We start from the raw sequence: 13,371 nt of genomic DNA on the forward strand, positions 1-13,371 counted from the left end.
AGTGCGGGGCACCAGGGGCCGTGCGGGGTTCGGAGCAGTGCGGGTCACCAGGGGCGGTGCGGGTTCGGAGCAGTGCGGGGCACCAGAGGCGGTGCGGGTTCGGAGCAGTGCAGGGCTCCGGGCAGTGCGGGGCACCAGGGGCCGTGGGGGTTCGGAGCAGTGCGGGGCACCAGGGTTGGTGCGCGTTCGGAGCAGTGCGGGGCTCCGGGCAGTGCGGGGCACCAGGGGCTGCGCGGGGCGCGAGTCGGAGCCGGGCGGCGGCCCCAGGTGCGGGCGCTCTCCACGGCGGGAGGCGCGGGCAGCCCCGCTCCCCGGGGGCGCCCCGGCGGGCGCGGGCGCCGCGGTCCCCCCTCTCCCGCCTCATTTGCATGGCTCTTATTACGGCCGTGCCTCGCTCCCGCCGCGCTGACACCGCCGGGCTGAGCGCGGAGTCGCCTCCAGCGGGAAGCGCACTTCCGTTATCTGCGCGCCCCCTCCTCAGCTCGCTCTCTCTGGATGTTTAAGGCGAGGATGAACAAACAGGTCCAGCCCGAGCGCAAAGTGTCGGTGGTGGCCCCCTTGCCGGACCGCGCGGGGCCGCCGCCGCCGCCCAAGAAGGACGTGGAGCTGCTGCTGGTGAAGGAGCACAACGGGGTGCAGTACACCAGCAGCAGCCTCCTGCCCGCCGCCCCCGCGCCGCGCTACGGCACCCAGGACAGGGAGACCTGGGGCAAGAAGATCGACTTCCTCCTCTCCGTCATCGGCTTCGCCGTGGACCTGGCCAACGTCTGGCGATTTCCATACCTCTGCTACAAAAATGGAGGGGGTAAGAAAAGCGCTTGCGAGGTCTTTTTTCCCCGGCCCCACAGCCCCGAGAGCGGCATCCCGCTCCTGTTGGCGGAGTTTCTGCGCGAAGCCGGGAGCCGGGGCTCACCCCGCGGTGCCCGGGCGCGGTGCCCGGTGGCCGCGGGAGGAGCGGCGGCACCGCCGCGCTCCCCAGCGCTCCCCGCTCCTCCCGGGCAGCGCGGAGCCGCCGCGGCCCCCAGGGCACCGCGCAGCCCCTTCCCGGCAACGATTGCTCGCACACTCCTCGAAGTTTAACTTAGTTTTTCAGTACAGGCGTATTTGCCTTCTGCTGCCGCTCCAGGCTGCTTAACACTTTTTTTTCGTTCGCAAAAAATAGCACCGAGAGGAGGGGGGGAAAAAAGGCCAAACCAAAAACACTCGAGCAGAAAAACAGCATCTAGAAGAGCTAGCGCCAGACCACCGATAGGTTTCATGGGGGCAGTTTTAACGTAGGATTGTGATTTCTGCCCTCGGTTCTGCAGTGTGGGGGTTCTCCCCTCCTCCAAAGTAGGTAGGAGACTTGTTACAAACAAAACCTCACCTCCTGCACAGTTTGGCAATGACAGAAACAAGAATTACACACAGTAACTGTAGTTGGCTCAGATTGTCTGGCGTGTCTTCAGTAAGACCTTAACTCCATCATCCTCTTTCAGCTCCCTAAGTACACTGTGCTGTCCGTGATGACTCCAGGCTGTGATGGAGTAACACCATCTGCGAGCTGGGCAGGTGCCTGGGGTGCTCTCAAATCACACGCAGAAAGAACAGACCCTGCCTGGCAGATGGAGAACTGTGTGTGAACAGTGAGCCACACAGATAGAACTGACAGAGAGAAAGCACATTCTGAAAGATATTCATGTATGGATATAGTGATAGTGTGGTTGCCTGGTGATAAATGCTAATAGGTCACACTTGTAGCATAAAATAATTGCTTCCTGTGAAAATAGGAATGCAGGATGAATGGGGAAATCCATTTTATCAAATAAAATGGAATTATACCTGTCGTTGGAACTTAATAGGATATTGGTGCTAATGAAACACTCGGTCAAGCTTGGTAGCTCCAAAACTTCTGAGAGGAGTCAGAAAATCTCTCTGCTCACCACCCAGACAGACTGAAGAATGTAGTTAGTGCTGAAAAATAACCTCCATCCTGATTTCGTTATGTCCAAAAATAGTGCTGGCCATTCACACTACAGCAGCACAATGCATCAGGAGCCCAGCAGGCTCCTGCTGGGTCAGGTGCAGGTGGGGCAGCATCATTCATACCGCTCAGGACAGATGCACCACTGCCACATCTCCTCATCGTCTGGCAGTTCTCAGGAAAAGAGATTATTCTCCTATCTCACATTGCACAAGGTGACACCCAGAGTGCCTGAACTCTTTTCTGTTGTAATTTGGGTCACTTAATTTCCTAACCTGCTTCCTTCATAATTCACTGCCAGCTCAGGCACAGAAGGTAACAGTCTGCAACTCTTGTGTTTTGTTTAGCCACCATGTATTATCTTATGTCAGTTCAGCTAGAAAAAACTGGGTCTTCATTAGCATTTTCTGATTCAAATACTTCCAAATGGCAGTGAAGAGAAAGCCAACAGCTACAAGAGGACCATTCCAGTGAAAAGTTTGCAGTAATTCTTCCATATCAAAGGTAGAGAGGCCCTTTGCTACCAAAGTCTATAGAATGGCCAAGAACTGTTTATAGAACTCATACAGAGACCAAACACTCTGGTATCTTGAAATTTTTCCATCCATTGCCTCTTATGTTGGACATGCATGTCAGTTTTAGTCAGCAGAAACTCTTGTAAGAATTTCAGGCTCTAGAAGTGCTTTACTGAGTTTCAAGCCAACTCAGTCCCTTCTTTCTTTCAAATTCTGCTTGGGAGCTTGTTTGTTTTATGTGCAAATTTTCCTACAAGACCAAAAAACATAAGGCAACAGGCAGAGCTGTGGGATATTGTTGGATTTTGTTGAGATCTTTCCAGTCATAAATCGTGGACATTCCTAAATATCTCCCCCCTGCCCCCCACTGCTATTGCATGAGGGAACCTTTCCAGCACTAATTTGACTTTTGCTGCCTCAAAAGAATTAGCAATTATATGAAACCCATTGTGTTATGTTTCCCCATGCAAAAGTTGGTATGTGGATATAGACATGAGGAAAACTTAATTTCACTATCTTAGTAGTTTTTCTGGACTGCTGAGCAAATTAAAGGGATGAAATCAGAAGTTGTTTTTGTACTTGACTAGACCTAACCTATAAAAAAATTTACAGGATGCTCATGATTACAGTTTGCCTTTTGATATTTATAAGGAACTGCTAGGTAAAGAAGAAACCAACAGAACAGAGAAGCTTGAATTGGATGGTATGCATAAAGTAAAGCAGTGGAAGGTAAAAGCTTTCGTTTCCGCTTCCTCCTGCAGTTTCTCTTTATTCTGAAAGCCTCAGCAATTACTCAGCCTCAGTGACTTAACTAGAGCTGGCTTTGGACAGTCAAACCTGTGGGTTATGAACATGTTGTCAGCCAATTGATATAAAATACTCAGTGAAACAGAAGCACAAGCAGCTTACAATGCCCCAAGTCCTGGCTCAGCACAGCTTGTGCCACCTAACAAAAAGAAATTCTGCTATCCTACCAAAAGCTATGCCACAAGTGTTCTACAAATGTTCTTAGAATTTGAACAACAACATCAAGGACATGGAAGTGATAGAAAATGGCATCTTCCTTTACGTTAAAAAAAAAAAAAAGTTATGTGGTTGGCACATGAACTGTACCCTAAAGCTAACTATGATTAATTCAAGATGCCTGCAGACACACTAAGGGCCTTTGCATGTTTGTAAAAGTAGGTGACTCTCAAGAAAGCATGGAAACTTACAAGAACCGAGAAGGGAAATATAAACACACACTCTATTCTCCCATTCAAAGTTGAATTTTACAAGGACATGGATGTATATACACCCCCTTCTTTTTACTAGCCAAGTCCTGGAGTTTCTTTCTTTGATGAACTCCAGGGAAATTTTCTAGAAAAAAAGACATGGAGGCTTTTGGGTTAGATCTGGAAGTTCCACTTATACAAAACTCTGATAGTTTACTTTAGTGAGTTTTGCTTACACAAGACATACACCACCCAGTGGCAGATATACAGACTTTTTTTGTTAGGTAACTTCAGAGACAGCACTGGTGGTGGTAACAAAAAGAAACATTTATATTTTAACAAGCTCCCAGTAACAAAAAACTAGAGAGTAAGAAGCACCCAGCAGAATTAAGACACTGAATGAATAGCCAGAAACATCTGTTTTTTGGGAGTAGCCTGCTGAGAGACCCCAAGGGGACTTCTGCACAAAGATAGATGGCAGAATGTAACCCTTCCGTAAACAAGTGTAATTTTTGGAATCATTCTTCTGCTATTAAAAAAATCCCCAGTCTTTAGTAAGATCTAAAAATCTAGAGCATTTATTTTTTTATATCAATCACCTACTTTCATAGGACTTGCCTGCCTTACAAGGGCAGACAGATCCAGTGAATGTATTGTAATGAAATGAGCCACAGAAAGCTTACAGGACAGTTTAGTATGAACAGACTGGATGAGTTCTTGCCCTCACTGACTTCTTGGAAGCAGGATATGTCCACTGTGTGCTCTAAAATATTTATCAGGTGATAGGGTAGACTGTGAACAGATGGGGAAAATCTGCAATCTCCCACTAAGTAGATATGGCAACACTCCAAAAGGAGGAATTCTCAAACACCACCTTGTCAGTCCAGCTGAAAAAAAACCCCACAACTTCCATGTATTTGACTGCTGCTTGCAGCACATAGGAAAAGCACTGTTTGCAGCAGATGGAATACTTTTTGTGCAGTGCATTTGTCAGAGTTGCAAAGCAGCAGGGCTTGTCACTGGAGAAATCATCAGCTATGGTCATTTCTGCTGGCTAATCTTACAAGAACTATATCCTTGTTTTAACTTTTCTGGCAAGAGCACTTTTTAAAAAATTATTTTTAAGGAAAAGATTCCCTCGCTGTTTAACTCTCCCTGTAAGTGGTCAACATCAATGTAGTCCAAAGAATTCTTTATAACACAACCAACATTTTAATTGCTCCCCAGCTCTACAAGAGGTTATGATGAATTAAAGAAGAAGACTACTATTAAAATTATACTCTCAAGTTAGGCAAAGATTTACCCTGATATTTGGATTACATCTGAAATTTTACTGATGCCAAATGAAGTTGAGTAATGCCTACTATGATTAACTGATGTGCTCACAGTGGGGGAGGATGATGCTCAGTCTTAGTTAACAAGCTATTGTAGTTTTTGTGCAAGACACTTTCAGTATTAACGTTCATTTTTGTTTCCTGTTCCCGCATAGTCATAGGCAGAATTAATATTTCTCACTGAAATTTGGGGAAAAGGAATTTACCAACATAAAGTGCTCCTTTTGTGAGCCAAAGTATTTGCAAGGTCAGTCATGTTCAGACTACTCATTAGGAAGCATGTAATTGTCGGATTAGTCACTGGAGACTTACTGTATCATAAGAATCAGATTAAGTTTTTAATGAATTTAAGAACAGTGGCAGATAAATATTTTAACATTACTCTAGCCATCACAATGCACACTTTAAATCTCCCCTGCAGCATTATTTTAAAGTGTTTTTAGACCACAGTATTTCCAGAAGAAATTGTTTGCTTGCAATCAATACACTTCAGAAGTGTTTTACAATTTATCCTAATGCTCCCTGTCCTACTCATAGTTCCATCAGCTGTAATGCAGGACTGAGTAATCCACAGCACAGGTACCAAAGACAGCAAAAACCACATCCAAATATCCCTGAACAGACCCAGCACAAATTCAGGAGCCCAGAGTTGTCACACATGGAGAAGGACACACAAAGGTGGAGCTGTCACCTCCTACAGAGCTGGGGGCCTGGCCACCACACACTGCACTGAGAGCAAACCCTGCTGCTGACAGCACCCCCTTGTCTTTCTACTGCACTCTGCCTCCTCAGGCTTGCAAAGTGTCTGCCACCAAATTTAATCACTATTTTGGGGAAGAATATAACCTGGCACTTTGCAGTTCAGAGGTGGATGACCTTTGCCTTACAATATCAGAGTTTATACTTCAAAATAGAATTGATGATGATAATAATAAATCAACTTTGAAGTAATCTCACTGCAAAGCCTACGCCAAGAGTTTGACTCATCAGTCAATCAAAGCTCAGATGCAAATCTAGTGATTTTGGTTTCCTAAAAAAGGGGTTTTCAATTCCCATTAGCACATCAAACCACTGACCTCAGATAGGTTAAACTGTTATGCTGATCTCCTCACCATGAGCTCTGGGTTCTCAGCCGTTGTGTGACATTAGGGACAATGCTCAGCTGTGTGGGCTGGCAGTACCTCCTTTCCCAGATCCAGAGTCAGTGTCCAGCTCACAGATGCTCTCTTCCCTTTCCCACTCCATCCCTTCTCTCTCCCTTCCTTGACCAGCCTCTGATCACCTGGTGCATGCAGGGCATGGATTGACCCAGGCTCTCCAGCACTGGAGCTCACATGCCAGCTGCTCCTCTGAAATTCCCTCTTCTGCTCTGCACGCCTTGTTGGCTCCACAAAATAAATCTTCAGAACAGGAATTTCTGCAGGGTTAGAAGCTACTGCATCATACACATACTACACATGAAATATTAAGAATAACTGAGAGGGAAGGACTGAATCTCTCACCCAAATCGTTCATCAATTGTAAACTATTTGTTTCTGACTCTGAGGTATGATACCATGAAATAGTGTATAAATGGCATAGTATATAGACTTTCAGCTAAATACCTGCCTGTGCAGAGATGTTATTTGTCCCTGAACAATTCTAGCAACTCCTAGCTTGACAAACTTACAAAGGTCTAGAGATACACTAGAGCATAGAGAGGTTCTAGATGAGATCCATAATGTTTAGCTTGATGTTACACATTTGAGGACCATCCTGTGGCTGATGCAGGGCAAGTATTGAGAACTGATCTAAAGGGTGATCCAATCAATTACCACAATTGATTTTCCAGCTTTACTGACCATAAAAGAGCTGGTGTGGACCAGCTGACAAAAGCAAAGATACATCTTTCCAAGTACAGTGGATGCACATTTTGATTACCACTTGGAGTATTTTTTTTCTAAACTAAGAGGCAGAAAAGACTTCAAGAACTAAACTTAGTTCTGTTTTTAAAAATTTAAAATCCCTGCTTAAGATCTTCCCATCCCCTGCCTCCCCCCTAAGCCCTCTTCATTCCTGTACACTCTTCTCAATTCTGCCAAGGATCAGAAGTACTGAAATATCCCTAGTAAACCATATCTGCACAAGTAAAGTCTGCATGCAAGTTACATTAGAGAGCCTTCAAAGCTCATATTAACTCCTACTGAAACAAATACAGGACTTTCTTACAGTTTGACATGGAGACCTGGGTTTAGGTACTCACTCAAGCTGAAATAGCAAGGACCTGAGCTTTGTGTGTCTGTTTTCTCACTCACATCATCCTAACCTCTGGCAGTAATGGAAAAGAGAAAGGCCAGGTTAGGAGTGCAGCAGCCAACAATCCTTCTTAACTGAAGAAACCAAAATATCCCTAAAGAGACTGAGACATGGTTTGGGGACAGAATTTCACTTTCATTTTTTAGGCAAAATACCACAAACCTGTCTGTCAGTTCAGTGAATATATGAATACAGCTCCAGCAGTTTGAATATGTTCTTTCCAGACAGATACTTCTTCCCCATGCTGAGACCAATATGAAACAGAATGTTAATACAGCTACTTACACATAAGATCAGGAGGAACACACATCTTTACTGAGAGTTCAGATATGCTATGAGGGGAATGATGGATTAAAATCAGGCCATAAATTACTGAACATCTTGCTGTGTGTTAAAATGGAAATGAATGGTTTAAAGAATTTTGAGAACTTCTGAGGAGCAAGATCAAATAGCCCATGTCTTCATTTCTGCTATGTCTGATGGTAAGCACATCAGCAACTCCCAGTTGTAAAGCCTTTGTCCCAGTTTAACCAAGTGATTAAATATTCAAGAACTGTAGTATGGTTCTCTGATATCAGTCTGCTCTGTAAACTCCATAGCATTTACATGTATTGCAGTTATTACATGTAGTTTTTAGACACTGTTTTGCCTAACTGCTCTCAAGATTATTACAAAATAGCAAACTGTAACAAAAAATTCTACACCCAGAGATACAGTTATACTAAAGTATTGTAACATAGAAGTCAAGAGACAAATTTAAATGTTGCATCTTTGTAAAACAGTTCTGGATCTTTCACTACTACCTCACTCTAAGTGCTTTCCATTTTCTTTCTACATATAGAATCATAGAATTATTTGGGTTGAAGGGACCTTAAGGATTGTCCAACCCCCCCAGGAATCTTGCATCTGACTTTCAACTTCTTGACTAGAAATGTGGCAACAAGAAAAAAATCATTATTATTGTAGTTCCTGTTATCATAATCAATAAAGTTGAAATAAATTATATTAAGGACAAATCCACCGTCACAATCCATTTTCAATTAAGAGTATCTAAGGAATCCAGGAATATCACACTGGTTATAAACCTTGAGTTTTCCTTCCTCAAGGCTTTAGGAGACAAAGGATTCATGTTAGCAGCCCATTACCCATGCCTTGACAACCTGTGGTTGCCTCCTCCAACTGCAACTCCTCAATCATCTGCTTTCCTTCTCCCCACCTTTGTATTAAGTCTTGAACCTTTGGTGGAAAGCTTCCACCCTAATTGTGCAGATCTTACATACTGGTGCCAAATCAGAATAGGTTCAAATGCAAGGCTTTATTGACATTCAAAACTTGGTTTCCTACAGATGGATATCCGAGTCCTTCAGGAAATCAGCACCAAAAGTGCCTAGATCCCCAGTACTGTTGAGTAATTCCTGTTCTCATGGAAATCCTGGGTAACTGTAGTATAATTCAGCATCTTAATTTCTGTATCGATTCAACATACTTAATTTTAGCCACAGAGATTTTGAAACCATTAATCCATAAAGAAGGGAAAAGGAGGTGAGAGGCATGGAAGGAAAACAGTTGATTTCCTTGCCTTGTGACATTCTTCACCAAAACCATAGGAAAGAACCTCTAAACTACTTATGAAAACTATCTTTTGTTTTATTTTCACTCCTCCTTTCCCCTATTCAATCAAGTTTTGCAATCTTTCCTGAAGCATGACAAAGGTGACAGTGCAGAGCAGCACTTTGGGGACCAGGGTTTACCATTCAGAAGCAGAAACTGTCAGCAGGGAGGTCTGGCTGTGTAAGCCACATCCTTCTCTACACTCATTTTCATCTAAAGCACACTCTCAACTTTCCAGTGAGCAGAATTCTGTGATAACACCTTACTAAACAAAATTCAGGCAGGATTGGGCAGGCAGTTGTCTTTTGCCAGTCCATAAATGTTTTTTTGTGACAAACATTCTGACTGCTGGTATGTAGTAAGACAAGCTGCCCTTATTATACAATAAGTCTTTTTATAGAAAATGGAAATTTTTCCAGTGCTCCTACTCCTTAAGGCTTTATGAACACAACCACTCACTTCCAAAAGCACAAGTGATTGCAGAACCTGTGTTCTTAATGTAGGTATTAATTGATTGCTACATTTTGACTATTATAATTGTCTAAGAATATATGCTAGGTGTCCAAAACAGCATCCAACCTCCCCAGACAGGTGGTGTTAGACCACACAGACATGAAGTCTTTCTTAGAATGCTTTGTTATAAGCTGCTTCCCTAGAACAAACCCAGCATCAGGAGAGCAGTACTGGTTTGATCCCATCCCACTGAAGTACACAGGAATTGTGATTTCCACAGCAGAAGAATATTACTCCTTTGCAGTCTTTATTTCAGAGCTGGAGAAAGTTATTGCATGATTTGCAAGCCCTGGGTGTCCTGTCTTGCTGCAGCACTCTTGCCAGTCTGAGAAACAGCTTTTGTGGCACTGATGTAGGGGAAGGATTGTGGCTGGGCAATTGCACAGCATCCATCTGCACTGAAGCCTGCAGCACTGTGGGAATGAGCTGATGTTCTGGCCCAACAGCAGCATGGAAGAATGAACCCTCTGCAACTGCCTCATTGACCACCCAAACCACTGTTTCCTTGGGCCCAGTGTATGTACTGAAAAAAACGTCTGAGTATTGTGCATCTTGGTTTTCACCAGCTATTTTTAATTTATTCTGCACCTCCTGACCTATGTGGGCATGTGTGCACTGCACTCTTCTCTTCATTGATATTTTAATTTCTATTTTTCTCTTCTGTAATGAAAGACCTCTTGCAATGTCTATCCTGAAGGATGCCAAAGGTGACAGCATGTTACTTGCCCTTAAGATCCATATCTCAAGGGAAAGTATGATACTGATTCCAGTCAAATTCCAGTTAAATAAAAAAACAGGAAGAGGCTGGACTTTTTCTGGCACAGGACTCTCTACAGAGTAATGGGAAGCGTTTTTCAGACCACAAGGTGGAGCAGTAGATCCTCACAGGTCTTGGGAGATCCCCACCTGATAATTAATGTCACAATATTTATAGGAAAAAAATAATCACTTTCATGGTGGCTCATTACTTCTAAATACAGAGCTGCCCAGTAATAACAAATATTATTAGCAGACTGTTCTTGGATTTCCCACTTTATTTTATTTTATATTATAAGAATGGCAGCTTTTAGCAGGGCTTAATTCATATAGGACCTCACTTGTCAGCATGGCCACCATGACAGCAAGGACACACTCCATTGACAACAAGAGGTTAGCCCTGAACACACTTTTTTAAAGAGAGTGCAACAATAAAACAGATACAGTCTCTTCTCCCCAAGGATTGATACAGGAGGAAATAATTTCTCAAATCCTAAATTTAGAAGGTGCTCCAAATACCCTCAAAAGATTCTCCTTTAGGGAAAAAAAAACCAAGCTCCACACAGACTTTCATGGATACATTCTAAAATTGAAAGATTTCTTTTTTCTTCTTCAATGTTAATGTAACCCACATTTCAGGAGGTCTCAGCATCTTTCCTTCTTGGCAGAGGAATCCTTATTTCACAACACAGTAATTTCACAATTAAGTATATTGTACTTACTATGATATTAGAGAGTTCAAGGCCAAATGTTACCAAAACATCGAGTTGCAGCCCAGAAGCCACTCTCAGCAGTGGCTTGACTCTTCATCAGCATGCAGGGCTGTATCTGCCCATCTGCAGTAACATTGATGCTTGAAGAAAACTCCCAAGCTCCTGCCCTCTAACTGAGGGGAGATCAGAGCTGTACAAGGCAGCTTAGTTCTACATTTTACCACAAAACTAAGGACTAGTTTGTGCTGTACAGTGCTTTTTCTGCTTTCAGAAGAGAAATTCAGATGTGTAAATGAGATTATGAGACAGGTGTTGATGAGATCAAAGACAGTCCAGGACTTTGTTTTGGGGAAGAGTTTGATCATTTGCTTCTTTTCTACAGTTTGTTTCTCATGTATGTATGGCTGTACAGCCTTAGTGAAAATCAATAGATTCTAAACCACATGGGAGGAATCCTGACCCAGCTGAAGTCAATGGGTGATTTTTTTCCATTGACGTCACCAGAGCCAGGATTTAAACCCAAATAACAGACATCTCTCTTAAGGGCTCCTAAGTAGACAGAATTTCCAGACTAAGAATTATGTGAGAAGAAAAACACAGTAAAGCAATAAAAAACTCTTCAGACTAAACTGCTGCACAAGACTTCCACCACGTAGTAACTGATATTCACTCAGTACAACAGCTCAGTACTTTACCTAAAAAGCAAACTGTCAGGATTACATAGATAGATGATGGTGATTATTACACAAAATAGATTCACTCTGTGAGAGTTAGACTGTGACCTCAGCATTCTCCTATGCTGGGCTCAAGCAATAAAAAAAAGTTCTATTTTAAGAAGTGCCTTTTACTCTCACAGTTTCATAGGGACAAATGATTTAGGCAAGAATCTCTTTCTAGCTTTCAAGGCTGAAAAGAAAAGCTGGGGAAGCACAAAGTAAATTCAAAACTAAAAGCAAGCAGGCAAATAAAAGGATTGTAGTAGAAGATCATGCATTTTAAAGTATTCTGGGACCTACTTCATGGTTTTTGAACTTTTGAAATTGGTGGCTCTAAGAATACAGTTGCTCTCTGGCATAAGTTACTGTCTTGACTTGACCCTAACAGAAAGGGCCAGAAACCAGCTACCAGGGTCTTCCTAAACAGCCAGTTAATCCTTCATTGAGTCATACAAAAGCTGATGACAAAATCACTGTGTTTGATGCTAAATTATGAGATTTTGAGATCTTCAAGATCACCTATATGTTTCTTTCTAAATACCATTTTACAGTCATGATGTATTATGTGTTTAAAGTAGTTTAGAAATACAAAAATAAAAAAATCGCTTTGTGACAAGTTGAAAACACCAGACTCAGCCACAATGATTTATCATAAGGTCTCAGTAATCAGTGAACAAAACTGCCCAGCAATCTGCCCAAGCAAAAGTTTGCACTGTGATTAAACAAGAAGGATTTTGCTTCAAACTGTTAATAGGCCTCTGCTTCATCTTGGCAGGGAGCTATGATGGACCCTGGGGTAATTTTCACATTTTTTCATGGCAAATCAAGCTAGGAGGCCCTGTGCAGAATGGCAGTGACAAAGCATGCACTGGACAGCTTGGACCGAGGGGAAAATTACATTGCTTGAAGCCTATTTGGAAAACAGTCCAGTAAGAACAAACATAAGGCTCAAGTTGCAAACTTAAAGAAAAGCTTTTGTCTTAATAATTTCCACAGAAGAAGCTGAGTAGTCTAAACTTGAAGTTTACCCCTTCAAGCAAATTGATGTCAAGAGAAGTAGTTCTTACTGTCCTGCTGCAGGGGGGATGATTTGGAGAGATTTCACTTTGTGCTCGCAATGCCCAAATTCTCAGAAACCCCACCTAATGGCTGGCACACAGAATATTACCAGCACTACCCTGTGCCAAATACAGATTTTTCCCAAAAGGAGAAGTTTTCTGTGAAGAACTTGGTGACAGTTTTTGTGAAATTCCTGTGTTCAGTGCTAACAGAAAGCTACAAAGTAAAGAAGCCACATCCACTTGGAAATTACCATTGCCCAGGCCTTCCAAAATATTAGCACAATCCAACAGTAACTATAATCTTTGATAAGAGTACAATTTTAATTTTTCTAGGGAATTATGCAAACAGTAGCCATGACTGTAATGATAAATTTGCCAATATCATTATCAATAGAACCACACGCAGCCATTAAAGTTTACAAATGAATTTAAATAATGCAGCACTTGTATTCTATAAGAAAATATTCTTTATTACTAGATAACATAATATTCATTTCAAATATGTCTGACATCTGTACATTGTAATTTAGAAAGCATGTATAAGAAATATCAGAAAATTGCACATAGTGGGTTTTAAGGAAAGATGGAGAATGGCTTTATAGTGTATGCAACTTTTTGCTTCTGCTTTAAATCCCTGTTTAAACCTGCATTACATGTAATTTACAGTACAGTTACTCTGC

The 13,371-nt window shown here is 42.5% G+C and overlaps 1 protein-coding gene across 1 annotated transcript in view; it reads left to right on the forward strand.

Annotated features, from left to right (window-relative positions):
- The first annotated feature begins 368 nt into the window (after positions 1 to 368).
- Positions 369 to 13,371, forward strand: part of SLC6A2 (solute carrier family 6 member 2) — a 53,849-nt gene continuing 40,846 nt past the window's right edge. Inside the window, 3 exon segments of the mRNA XM_066557363.1 lie at positions 369 to 417; positions 420 to 461; positions 464 to 805. Of these exon segments, the coding sequence (XP_066413460.1) occupies positions 369 to 417; positions 420 to 461; positions 464 to 805 (433 nt within the window).

The sequence above is a fragment of the Molothrus aeneus genome, chromosome 11 (genome assembly GCF_037042795.1).
Source record: "Molothrus aeneus isolate 106 chromosome 11, BPBGC_Maene_1.0, whole genome shotgun sequence".
Taxonomy (NCBI): Eukaryota; Metazoa; Chordata; class Aves; order Passeriformes; family Icteridae; genus Molothrus; species Molothrus aeneus.